Below are 12,598 nucleotides of genomic sequence, written 5' to 3'. Positions count from 1 at the left end.
CAGCGGCGTTGCGTCGGTGCTCGTGTGGCACCGTGCGTGGGTGCAGCGCTGCGTTGTCACTGTGCCGCCACTGCAGACGGGTGGCACGGAAGTGCCGTCGTTCACAGCACCGGCACCGCGTGGGGTGGGCGCTGCGGGGGGAGGGGGCTCTGCGGGGTGGGTGCTGCGGGGGGAGGGGGCTCTGCGGGGTGGGTGCTGCGGGGGGAGGGGGCTCTGCGTGGCACATCAGTGCACTGCTGCCAGCGCTGCGCGGGAGCAGCTCTGTCATTGACACGGGACTCAGGATGACCCCTCGGTGCCACTCAGCACTGGGGTCACCCCCGTTGTCCCCCTCCCGCGCCCCCGGTCTCGCTCCCAGGCCCCGCAGGCTCCCCGGGCCCCACGGAGGCTGAGCCACGTGGCTGAGCCCCCCCCACGCTCGTCACACGTGTGGCCCCCGGCCCGGCCGTGACTCAGCGCCCAGACACGCTGTGGCGGGGGGGGGCCGTTGGGGGGGGGGGTTGGGGAAGGGGGGCTGCCCTGTGGCGATCAGAGCTTCCCAGTTCCTCCCATTAGCCTCCCAGTGCCCCCAGTTCAACCAAGACTCCCCAGTGCCCCCCCAGTGATGCCCATCTCCCTGCAGTACAGCCCCTCCCCCCCCCTCCCAAAATACTTTCAGTCTCCCCATTCAGTAATTCCAATACAGGACACCCCTCTCCAGTATGACACCCAGTGCTGCTCCCCCCCCCCCATCTGCAGTTCCCAAAGCACCCCCCACAGTTCCCACTCCCCATAAACCCCATCACCAGCGGGGCCCTGGGACCCCTAGGGACCCCATTTGACACGGGCTCCCAGCTGGGGGGGGGAGGGTCGCACGCCAGCACGCCCCCCACGGCCACGCGCTTCAAGTGGGGGGGGGGGACACGCAGGGACAGCTCCGCCCCCCCCCCCCACTCGCGGCATCCACACCCTTTCCTGCTTGAGTCAGAGGCATCTGACTGCGGCTTCCGGGTGTCCCGCGGCTGTTGGGGCGTCCGCCTGTTTGTCGGGGTGTCCGTCTGGGTGTCCTCCTGTCTGCCTGCTGTTGGTTTCGGGGTGTGCAGCTGTCAGGGCGTCCTCCTCCTGCTGTCCTTCCAGGTGTCCGTCCGTGTGTCCGTGTGACTCTCGGGGCTGTTTGTCTGTTGGGGCACCCGTTCATTGGGGCGTCCCCCTGTCCATAGGGTGTCTGCGGTGTCGGGCTGTCTGTGGTGGGGGTCTGACCAAAGTTGTCTGTCTGTCTGTCCATCAGGGCGTCCCCCTCCCTGCTGGGGTGCCAGCCTGTCCTCCCGGCTGTCTGTCCCCTGCTCTCCTCACCACCTCCCCGACACCATGTACACGGCTCTCCCCAAAAGGTCTCACACCCTCCAAACCTTCCCCCCGCCCTATAACCCCAAAGACCGCATGCCAACGCCCCTCTCCCTGCAGTGGTTCCCCCTTTGGCCCCACACCCACCCGTCCCGGGCTGCACATCTGGCGTGTGGAGAAGCTGTGCCCGGTGCCAGTCCCTGAGAGCTCTTGGGGCATCTTCTTTTCGGGGGATGCCTACCTGGTGCTGCACTTGGGGGCTGAGGAGCGAGCCCATCTGCACCTCTGGATCGGTAAGCATGGGGCCATGGGGCAACGGGGGGGGTGGGGGGGAATGTGGGGGTCCTGCTGAGCTGTCATTCCCCACTGCAGGTCGGGATGCATCGCGGGACGAGCGGGGGGCCTGTGCCCTGCTGAGCACACAGCTGAACGCGCTGCTGGGGGAGCGCCCCGTCACCCACCGCGAGGTGCAGGGCCACGAGTCTGATGAGTTCATGGCATACTTCCCCCGTGGCATCACCTACCAGGTGTGGGGCTGGGTGCCTGCAGGCACCAGGCATCACCAGTCAGCAATGAGCAATGCCAATGGGCTCTTGGGTAACCCTAATGGGTGCTGGGCATCGCCAATGGGCGCTTGGGTGACCCCGATGGGAGTTGGGCACCGCCAATTGGTGATGAGAGTTGCTAATGGGCTCTTGGGTAAAACTAATGGGTGCTAGGCATCACCAATTGGTGATGAGCATCACCCATGGGCACTTGGGTAACCCTAATGGATGCTGGGTACCACCAATAGGAGTTGGGTGTCACCGATGGGCTCTTGGATAACCCCAATGGGTTCTGAGCATCACAAATTGGTGATGAGCATCACCGATGGGCACTTGGGTGACCCCGATGGGTGCTGGGATCACCGATGGGCACTTGGGTGACCCCGATGGGTGCTGGGATCACCGATGGGCACTTGGGTGACCCCGATGGGTGCTGGGATCACCGATGGGCACTTGGGTGACCCCGATGGGTGCTGGGATCACCGATGGGCACTTGGGTGACCCCGATGGGTGCTGGGCACCAGGGATGGCTGCAGGCCGTTGGCTGGTGTCCCCGCTGGGTGCTCAGCATGCAATGCTGGCAGGATGGTGGCGTGGACTCGGCGTTCAAGTCGGTGCAGCACAGCCCTGGCCCTGTGCAGAGGCTGTACCAGGTGAAGGGCCGCAGGAACATCCGGGCCACGGAGCGGGAGCTGAGCTGGGCCAGCTTCAACACTGGGGACTGCTTCATCCTCGACCTGGGCGAGGTGTGTGGCTGCTTCCCTGTCTCCCAGATCCCTCTAATTGGTGCAAGAAGTGCGGTGTGTCTGTCCAGGTGTCTGTGAGCACGTTGGGGTGTCCGCGTGTAGGGTGGGCTGACTGTCCTGCTGGGCATCCGTCGCTTGGGGTGTCCATCTCTCTGTCAAGCATCCATCTGTCCGCTGCCCTAGGTGCTCACCCCTCCTTCTGGGTGTCGGCCTTTTGGGTTCTTCACCTGTCCTTCTGGGTGTCCGTGTGTTGGGGTGTCCATCTGGCAGCTTTCCTGTGTGCCCACGTGTCCATTTGGGACTCCATCTGCTGTCAGTGTGCCCATCTGGTGGGGCACCTGTCTGCCAAAGCATCCACGGGGCCGTGGGGGTGCTTGGCTTTCTTCCTGGCTGTCCAGCAGTCCCTCCGGGTGCCTGCCTGTCCATTTGTGGGGCTGTTCACCCGTCTTTCTGGCTGTCCACCTGTTGGGATGTGCATCCATCCTGGTCGTGCATCCCTCCATCTGTCAGGGCACACAGTTATCCCTTTGGGTGACCGTGGGCAAGCGCGTTGCCACCCCGTCCCCAGACCATCTTCACGTGGTGCGGGGCGCGGTGCAACGTGCTGGAGCGCAGCCGGGCGCAGGAGCTGGCCACAGCCATCCGTGACAGCGAGCGGGGCGGCAAGGCACGCGTGGAGACCGTGGGGGATGGCGAGGAGCCACCAGAGATGCTGCAGGTGCTGGGCCCCAAGCCCACCTTGCAGGAGGGCAGCCCCGAGGAGGACGTGGTGGCCGACCGGAGCACGGGGACGGCCGCTCTCTACAAGGCAAGGCGTGAGGGATGCGTGGGGCTGGCTGCGTGGGAGCCCCGTGCTGGGTGAGGTTCCCAAAGCTCTGTCCAACCTGACCTTGGGTACCTCCGGGGCGCCCACAGGGATGTGAGGGATGTGTGGACGTGGCACTAGGGGTCGGGTTGGCGGTCCGATGGGTGGTGTGAAGGTCTTTCCCAACCTGAGTGATTCTGGGATCCTTGGGGCTGTGCAAGGCCGAGGGGCAGTGTGGTGGCCGTGGCGGGGGCAGAGGCTGGCTGCGGGATGGGGGGGTGACACGGTGATCACCCCAGGTGTCGGACGCGATGGGACGCGTGGAGCTGAGCAAAGTGGCCCAGAGCTGCCCCTTCAACCAGAGCCTGCTGTGCTCCGACGACTGCTTTGTGCTGGACACTGGCGCAGGGGGGAAGATCTACGTATGGAAAGGTGCCTGGGAATGGGGATGGGGCCGCCCCCAAATCCAGCACTGACATCCCAGGGATGGGGGGATGGGGCTGCCCCCCCATCCAGCACTCACATCCCCATCCGCAGGGTGCAAAGCCAACGAGCAGGAGCGGCAGGCTGCCCTCAGCGTGGCCGAGCAGACCATCACCCGCATGGGGTACTCTCCTCACACACAGGTGGGTGCAGCCGGGCTGGGGGGCACGGGCCACGTCCTTCCATCCCCATTGTGTCCCTGTCAACCGTCCCCCAGGTGGAAATTCTGCCCCAGGGCCGTGAGACACCCCTCTTCAAGCAGTTCTTCAGTGGTTGGAAGTGAGGGAGCACCGCGGGGACAGGGCAGGACAGGGAGAGGCTGTGACCCCCATCCCCACACCCACCATATTCCCCACAACACCTCCACCCCCATGCCAATTCCAAGCCCAACGCAGCCCTGTGCCATCAGCCCACCCCTACCATCTCCATGCCATCCCCCATGCCACCTCCATCTCCACACCCACGCTGTGCCCACGCCATCCTGTCTGCCACCTCTATCTCCAGACCACACAATCCCCATGCCATCCCACTGCTGCCTCTGTCTCCATCCCCATATCTGCAGCATGCCATCCCAATGCCAACCTGTGCCCCGACCCACGCTGCCCTCGAGCCCATGCCAGCCCCACACCCCCTCCAACTCCATGCTCGTGCTGTCCCCAGTGCCAGCTCCAAGGCCATGCTATCCCCATGCTATCTCCCTCTCCCATGTCATTCTGTGCCATCCCTTCTCAGTGCCATCTCTGTGCCCCAGCACACACCATCCCCAAGCCCACACCGCTGTGCCCCATCCCTTCTGTCACCGCTGTGCCCACGTGCCACCCTCACGCTGTGCAAATAAAGGAGTGATGCCAACTCCTGTGCCACACTGCAGCCCTGGGGACAGCAAGGTGTCCTGGCAGCACCCCTGGGTGCTGGGGTAACCGGGAGGCAGTGGGGTATTACATCCTGTGCCACCCTGCTGCCCCCTCCCTCGTTACCTCCAGCTAATTATCTGTTCCTCTCCATCCCCCCCCCACGATGCCCCCAAGCCTGGCTGTGGTTTCTGACCCATGGCAAAACACATCCTGCTCAGCTTCCCCTTAATTAAGGGCTCCTCATTAGCACTGGCAGCTGTTAGAAAGCTGTGCCCTGTGCTGGCACTGGCTCCGAGAAACCCTCACCCATGGGACCGCGGGTGGGGGGCACACAGAGCAGGGAACCCCACGGGGAACACAGAGGGGTCCGTCACCAAAGAAAGCCCTTTTATTGACCCACGGCCAACAGCCGCTGCATCCTTGATCCCAAAGCAAACCAGGGTGGGGGGGGAGGAAGGCCAACGCTGCACCACGCTCTTCCTCCTTCACAGTGAATGGGGCAGGCAGCGCTCACAGCTTCGGGGGGGGGGGGTCACGGTGGGCACTGCCATCGCCCCCCACAGAGCAATGGGGGTTCCGGGGGCACTGCACACTGCTGGGGGAGGGGGAGGAAGGCAGGAACCAGGCGCTGCTTGGAAGAACCAGTGCTGGTGGGGGGGTCTGGGCGCTGCCCGCCCCACTGACCTCACTCGAGCAGCTCCACGTAGTTGGCAGGGAACATCCCAAAATGGCCGTCGGGGCCGTAGCCCCTCCACCAGCCCTCATCGATCATCTCAATGTTGGTGATGATGTTCTCAGGGTCGAAGGAGATCTCAGTGTCATCCGCTGGGGGGAGGGGGAAAGGGGGATGTGGGACAACGTGAAGTGCCAGGGGCACTCCTGGGCCCCCCCCCCCCCCATCCGGAGGGACCCCCTCCATTTAGGAGAGACCCCTCTCATTTAGGAGAAATTGCTCTCCTTTCTAGAGGAGCCCGCTCCTCCATCCTGAGGAGCCTCCCGTTTCAGAGCTCCCCCTCCCAATTCCAGAGAGCCCCTCCCTCATTTTGGAGGACTCCCCCCTCCCTGTTCTGGAGGAGCACCCCATTTCAGAGGGATGCCTCCTCTTACCGGAGGACCCCCCCCTTCTCCTCCCTTCTGGGGGAACCTCCTCTATTTCAGATGGCTCTCTGCAACTCTACAGAATCTTCCCCCCCCCACCCCAATTTCCATTTCAGAAGAAATCCCCTACTCCAGAGGACCTCCTCCCATCTCAGAGGAATGCCTTCATTCAGTAGTACCCCCTCATTTTGGAGGAACCCCCCCCCAATTCCAGGGGTGCATTCCCACATTGGAGGAACCTGACGAATTCCAGAGGGGCTGCCCCAGTTTGGAGACCCCTTCTATTTTGAGGCAGCCCCCCCTATTTCAGAGGAAATTCCCCCATTTCGGGGACACCCCCCCTTCCCCCCCGTACCCGCCTGGTAGTCGTAGAGTGCACGGGCACACAGCCCCTTCCCTGCCAGCTCGGGCTCCTGCTGGTACCCATCCGGGTACTGGTACTGAGCTCCATCATCATGGTCCTGTGGGGGGGGAACGGGGGTGTCAACGATATCACTAGGAGGAGCGAGGCTCTGGGGCAGCGTGCTCCCAGCACCCCAGTAAGCATTGAGGGGGGTGCAGCAAACCCAGGGTGGGACTGCAGACAGCAGAGGCACTCGGGGAGGGGGGGGGGAGATGCACCCCCAAACCCCAGCGCCCCAAAAGCAGAGCCCAACCTGTGGGGGCTCCTCGTAGATGGCATCGGCTGTGTCCTCGTACACGTTCTCCCCATCCACGTGGGTCCCCGTCGGGCTCACGCTGTGCCCTGTGGGGAATGGAGGCAGCTCAGCCACACTGCTCCCCCATCGGGGGGGGGTGGGGGGGGTTATGGAGCCCGGAGCGGTGTTTCCTATTTGTGATGGGGGGGGGAGGGGTGGAGCTTGTACCCGACGTGAATCATTGCCTAAAATAGCGCACAGTGACGCCGGTGGGAAGGGCTGTGCTGGAGCTTGGCCGACAGCAGCATCTAGTGGTGAGCGCGGCCCCACACCGCCGGGGGAAGGGGGGTTGGGGGGAGCATGCAGCCAAAGGGGGGGTCACGAAGTCACAGGTGGGGTTGTGGGCACCTTCGGGTTCCTCTGCTCCCACCCAGCACCACGTCCAGGTGGGATGGAGATCTCCAGGTCCCAAAATGGGGACAAAGCAGTGCAGTGCTGGGAGGTGGCACACAGCACTCACCCGTGGCCGTGGGCACCGGCGATGGGACCGGGACAGCGGAGCTGGGGGTGGGCACCGAGTCCTGCTCCCGCTGCAGGAACGGGCTGCGCAGTTTACCTGGAAGAGAGGAGGGGCTCAGGGGGTGTCCCTGCAGCCAGGGGTGGTCTGGGGCACAGACAGGCACTGCCCTCCTTCCCGTCCTTGGAAAGGCCCTGAAAAGCTGCCAGCCCCCACAGGAGGCACTGCCCCCCAGTGCTCAAGTAGTTCCACCTCACTACGGTGCACCCATGCAAAGCAACAGGATGTGAACGGCGCTGAGCTGAGCTGCTCATGGGGTCACTGCCTGCAGACCCCCACCCTGGGACCCTCACCTGGCTGTGCAGAGGCTGCAGTGTCCCCGGGTGCTGCCCGCTCCCTCTGCACAAAGATGTCCCGTGGGTTCCCTGGGCGCTGTGCAATCAGTGATGCTGCCTCCTACGAGCACAGCAGGGCTCAGGGTGGGGGTCTGGTGGGGGAACCTCCAGCTGTGGGGCTGGGGTCTCACCTGGGCTTTCTCCACTGACTCGCTCCTCCGGACGCCTCGGCGCTGCCCAGGCTCGTGCTCCTCTGTCTGCTGCTCCTTCTGTGGCACCAGAGGAGATGGTGGTGGCCCCACCGTGTGCACCGGGACCCCGAAGAGGGGAGTAAGGAAAGGGGACATCTGCACCAAGCACCCCAAAAGCTCCAGGGACAGCACAAGGCTCACCCACTGCTGCTGCTCCCGCCTCTCTGCCTCCTGCTGCAGCCTCCTGTGGGGTGATGGGGTGAGAGGGGGAGAGGAGAGGGGAGAGGGGGAGAGGAGAGGGGAGAGGGGGAGAGGAGAGGGGAGAGGGGGAGAGGAGAGGGGAGAGGGGAGAGGAGAGGGGAGAGGGGGAGAGGAGAGGGGAGAGGGGGAGAGGAGAGGGGAGAGGGGGAGAGGAGAGGGGAGAGGGGGAGAGGAGAGGGGAGAGGGGGAGAGGAGAGGGGAGAGGGGGAGAGGAGAGGGGAGAGGGGGAGAGGAGAGGGGAGAGGGGGAGAGGAGAGGGGAGAGGGGGAGAGGAGAGGGGAGAGGGGGAGAGGAGAGGGGAGAGGGGGAGAGGAGAGGGGAGAGGGGGAGAGGAGAGGGGAGAGGGGGAGAGGAGAGGGGAGAGGGGGAGAGGAGAGGGGAGAGGGGGAGAGGAGAGGGGAGAGGGGGAGAGGAGAGGGGAGAGGGGGAGAGGAGAGGGGAGAGGGGGAGGGGAGAGGGGAGAGGGGGAGAGGAGAGGGGAGAGGGGGAGAGGAGAGGGGAGAGGGGGAGAGGAGAGGGGAGAGGGGGAGAGGAGAGGGGAGAGGGGGAGAGGAGAGGGGGAGAGGAGAGGGGAGAGGGGGAGAGGAGAGGGGGGACAGGCTGGTGGTGCTCAGGACTCACTTCTGGGCCTCGATCTGGCTGGAGCGTGCCTGGAACCTCTGCTCTCGCCCTGCTGCCTCCTGCAGCTCCCTCTCCCTCCGCTCGCGCTCCAGCTGCTGCCGCTCCTCCTCCACGCGCCGCTTCTCCTCCAGGCGTCGGTTCTCCTCATCCTTCTGTCGGGTGCACGCACCTCCTCAGCCCCACAGCCCTTCGCCATGCAGCCTGTGGTGTCATGCTGCAGCTCTCACCTCGGCTTTGGCCCAGAAGTGGTCCTTGTTGACCCGCTTGATTTCGGACATGGCGTTGGTTTTCTGGTAGACAGAGCCCTGTGTGGGGTGGAGAGCAGTGGGGTCAGGGCGCTGCAGCACAAACACCATCTTTTTGTGCTCCTCTGCAGGAACAGGCTGGCCCCATCACGTTGTGCTGCCCTTGTTAGGGTTGTGCTGGAGGGGATCTTGGAGCCCACCGCTCCTCGCGTCCTTGCACCATCTGACCACACAAAAAGTTGCTCTCCATCTTGTTTCTATATCCCCGTAGGTACCGTGAGGGTCCCTCTACGAACCCACCCTGCAGGACTCATCCCACAGTGCAGGGCACTCTTCCCCAGCCCCACCCCATGGTACCAACGCCAGCATCAAAGCATCTCCCCACGCTTGGTGCTGTCACCCCAGCACCACCCCAGCCCGGACTCACCACGGGGCCCTGGGGCCCGGTGTCCTGGAAGCGGCTGCTCTCTTTGTGGAAGTTGTAGTTGGCCCCCGAGGCCTTGGCCACCTTCTGCATGATCAGGCTCCACATCCTCCTCTGCTCGAGCGTTGATGGTGACGTGGGCACCCTGTGTGGGGACACGGGGTCGGGGTGGCACCAAGGAGGATCCCAGAGAGGACAGAATGGGAGCAGCAGGAGCCAAGCAAACCTTTAAGAAGCTGGCGACGGTGCTGACGTGGTTGGCACAGGCTCCTTTCCGCACATCATTGACACCTTCACCCGTCTGCATGAGGAATCAATGGCGAACCAACGGCGAATTGACAGAAGAGCAACGGTAGAGAGCAATGTCACCACGAGCCCCACGCCAACAGCTCCTTTCCACCCCTTGGATTTGGGATGGAGACCCATCCCTGTGTCGGGATGTGGTGCCACAGCAGCCCCGCCGCAGGGATGTCCCACGTGTCCCTGTCCCCACTCACCAGTTGACGAGGACGTATTTGGGTAGGCCAGAGTTGGGGTCCTTCACCCTGCAGAAGGCGTACATCACCTTGCCGCTGTTCAGCTCCTCCACCATCTCCTCCAGGCCGCCCTCTGCGCCGGGACAGGAGCGGGGCTGGGCACCAGGGCACATCGGCCACCTCCTGGCTGTCCCCTGGCCTCCCCGTGGCCACACGGAGCGTGGGTGGCACCGGGGGGGGTGCCCACAACTCCCAGCATCCCCCCAGCACCACGTGCATGGGAACCACTCAGGAGTGAGGAAACCCATCACAACACGCTCTCGTCCCCAAACCGTTCCCCATCAGACACCCCGAGAGCGGAAGGCGGCGATGTTACAAGGGCCACCCCCCCACACACACACCAGAAATGGGGCCTCACCCTCCCGAACGGCAACCGAAAGGGGTTATGGGGCAGAGTGGGAGGGGTGGGAGGGACAGGGCCGGCACTGCTTCCCCATTTCCGAAGAAGGCGCCGGTGTTGTCCCCCCTCACCCCACAGCCGGCCACGCGCAGGTCGTTGCTGTTGCCTTCATAGGTGAACAGGGCCCTGCGGGACAGGCGGGGGGGCTGAGCCATGGCCCCCACCCCCCACACTCCTGAGCCCCACAGACCCAGGGCCCCAACCCCCCCTGCATCCAACAAAGCCCCAAATCACCCGTGCCCCACAGTCCCCCAGACCCCCATCTCCGGGCACTGCACACCTTGCCCATCCCCCCCCCCCCCCCCGCCCCACAGCGCACCCACAGCCCTCCCAGGCCTTCACCCCCACGCACCCCACACCCCGCGCCCTCCCCAGCACCGCACACCCTCCAGATTTCTGTGCACCCCCCACCTCCATCCCTCCCCACTCTTCTGTCCGCCCCCCACCCTTCACCCCACCCCTGTGCCCCCTCCAGCCCCAAACACCCAACACCCCCACATCCTCCATCCCACCTTCACTTTCACCTCCCCCTCCCCACCCGTAGCCCCCCCGCTCCCTCCACCCCCCTCTCCACCCCCCCGTGTCCCCCCATCCCCAAACACCCCCCAAACCCCCTACCCCCCATCCACATCCTCCTTCCGCTTTTCCACCCCCGGTCTCCTCCAGCTCCTCCCCACGCCCCCCATCTCCCCCCCCCTTACTCCCCCCCTGCCCACCAGTCGGTGGGGCTGCCGGCCGCCACACCCTCCCGTAGGCCTCCTGCAGCGCCCGCCCGTTCTTGCTGAGGTTCAGCGCCATGGCATCGCCGGATCCCGCCACGCCCCGCCCCCGCCCCCATCCAATCCCCGCCCCCTTCCCAAAGCCCCGCCTCCTCCTCCTCGGGAACGCCCCTGCCCTGCCGCGCCACGCCCCTCGTTTGGCCACGCCTCTCTCCGCGCGCCCCCGCCCCCTCGGTGGACCGCGCCCCCGTGAGGCCCCGCCCACAACGCCCATGCCGCGGGCCCGCGCTGATCGCCCATTCACGGCTCATCCCGCGCTCTGCGGAGGGGGAGTGCCGCGGTCCCCCCCCCCCCCCACACACACACACCGCCCCCTCCCCGTCTCCTCGTTCCCTCGGGGTCTCCTGCGTCGCGGGGACGTTGGCGACATGGGGACCTCCAGCACCGTGGGACCCTGGGGCACCCTATTCAGCCCCCCACCCCCCGACGGCACAGGGCACCTCCGAACACCCTGAGACACCCGGACACCCTGGGACCTTCAGCCTCCAAGCCCCCTCCCACGGGCAGCGTGGGGTCCCCAAACACCTCAGGATGTCCCCAAGACCCACGGACACCATGGGACCCCTGGGCACCTTAGCCCCCCTCCCCCCCCCCCCCCGGTGACATTAGACCCTCTGGGACCCCCCCCCAGCCTCCATGTGACCCCTGGCACACTCCCAGGGCACGCGGACACCATGGGACCCCAGAGCACCCTGAGTCCCCCAGTTACCCCAGTACCCCCGACCACCATGGGACCCCTGGGGACAGTGGGACCCCGGAACCCCCCGGCCTCCACGTGTCCCCGTGTACGAGGGGCTGCCTTCAAACACCCCAAAGTCGTCCTTTTGGGGATGCGTCCCCCAGGGACAGAGCTCCCGAATGGGTCAGGGTGACCCTGGGTGGGATGGGGTGGATGCTCGCTGCCCCCACCCCGAGCCGCAGCTGTGAGCACCGCCAGCAGCCAATTAATGGGAAAGTTAATTAAAAGCAGGGCCATAAAACATCTGGAAGGGGAATGCCTGGGCAGCGTGACACCCCGCAGCTGCTCCTCAGGGGACGGGGTCACCACTGAGTTCTGTGCCACAAAAGCCTTTTCATGGGGGATTTCAGGCAAAGGGACCTTTGTGGGGCAGCGCGAGGGGGCCCAGGGGGTTGGAGGGGGTGGGCGACTCAGTGTCGAAAGAATAGGGTTTGCCTGTGCGGTCCTGTCCTATGGGACGGCCTGGGCCTGCACAGGGACACTGCATAGGGTGGGGCAGGCTGGGGACCCCCCTGAGCACCCTGCTGGTGTCCTGGTGAGGTGCCCCCCCCCCCCCCCCCGAAACATATCCAAACAAAAGTAACCCAGTGGGACGAGGGCATCCCGGTGGGATGAGGGTATCCTGGTGGGATGGGGATGCCCGGGTGGTTTGCTGACATTTGGGTTGATGGGTACAGCTGGATGGGACACCCAGACAGGACTGGGGCACCCTGTGGGGGATGAAGGCAGGACAGGGATGCAGCAATGGGATGGAAGCACCCTTGGGTGGGACAGTGGCATCTTACTTGTGGCATTTGAGCAGCTGAGTAGGGTGAGGGTATCCTGAGGGGGTGAAGGGAACCATGGGGGACGGTGCTCCTTGAGTGGGACGGGGGGAGCCTTGATGGAACAGGGGGGACCCAGGTAGGGTGCACTCAGGAAGGGACAGAGGGATCCAGATGAGATGTGGGGACCCAAAAGAGCTGGAGCACTCTTGGGTGGGACTGGGGGCCCTGCATGGGATGGGGGGGGGTCTTGGGAGGGACAAGGGGGGACTCTGGACAGAATATGGAGATCCA

At 65.1% G+C, this 12,598-nt stretch overlaps 2 protein-coding genes across 2 annotated transcripts; one reads left to right on the top strand and one right to left on the bottom strand.

The window, feature by feature from the left end:
• The first annotated feature begins 1,332 nt into the window (after positions 1–1,332).
• CAPG (capping actin protein, gelsolin like) lies at positions 1,333–4,407 on the top strand. Its single transcript, XM_065745038.1, has 8 exons — positions 1,333–1,370; positions 1,444–1,616; positions 1,696–1,850; positions 2,453–2,614; positions 3,183–3,422; positions 3,719–3,851; positions 3,957–4,045; positions 4,120–4,407. The coding sequence occupies exons 1-8, from the start codon at positions 1,348–1,350 to the stop codon at positions 4,183–4,185; spliced, it is 1,041 nt and encodes a 346-aa protein (XP_065601110.1). The 5' UTR covers positions 1,333–1,347; the 3' UTR covers positions 4,186–4,407.
• Positions 4,408–5,122: 715 nt separating this feature from the next.
• On the bottom strand, positions 5,123–10,830 carry DBNL (drebrin like). Its single transcript, XM_065745037.1, is given in 17 exon segments — positions 5,123–5,581; positions 6,210–6,315; positions 6,511–6,599; positions 7,013–7,108; positions 7,363–7,465; positions 7,536–7,613; positions 7,737–7,779; positions 8,418–8,569; positions 8,645–8,722; positions 9,090–9,183; positions 9,185–9,231; positions 9,313–9,387; positions 9,580–9,695; position 9,981; positions 10,094–10,148; positions 10,739–10,766; positions 10,769–10,830. Coding segments are annotated over 17 exon segments (1,353 nt in total). The 5' UTR covers positions 10,821–10,830; the 3' UTR covers positions 5,123–5,441.
• Positions 10,831–12,598: the final 1,768 nt, after the last annotated feature.

This window comes from Cyrtonyx montezumae, unplaced genomic scaffold (assembly GCF_038088225.1).
Source record: "Cyrtonyx montezumae isolate F1298 unplaced genomic scaffold, pur_monq_1.0 scaffold_33, whole genome shotgun sequence".
Lineage (NCBI taxonomy): Eukaryota > Metazoa > Chordata > Aves > Galliformes > Odontophoridae > Cyrtonyx > Cyrtonyx montezumae.
Note: the sequence above shows the minus strand (reverse complement) of the source record. Positions and strands in the feature narration are given on the sequence as shown.

Coding starts and splice junctions, on each gene's coding strand:
- CAPG (XM_065745038.1), top strand. CDS start 1,348: ATGTACACGGCTCTCCCCAAAAG. Junction 3,852..3,956: donor GAAGATCTACGTATGGAAAG/GTGCCTGGGAAT, acceptor CCCCATCCGCAG/GGTGCAAAGCCAACGAGCAG. Junction 4,046..4,119: donor GGTACTCTCCTCACACACAG/GTGGGTGCAGCC, acceptor ACCGTCCCCCAG/GTGGAAATTCTGCCCCAGGG.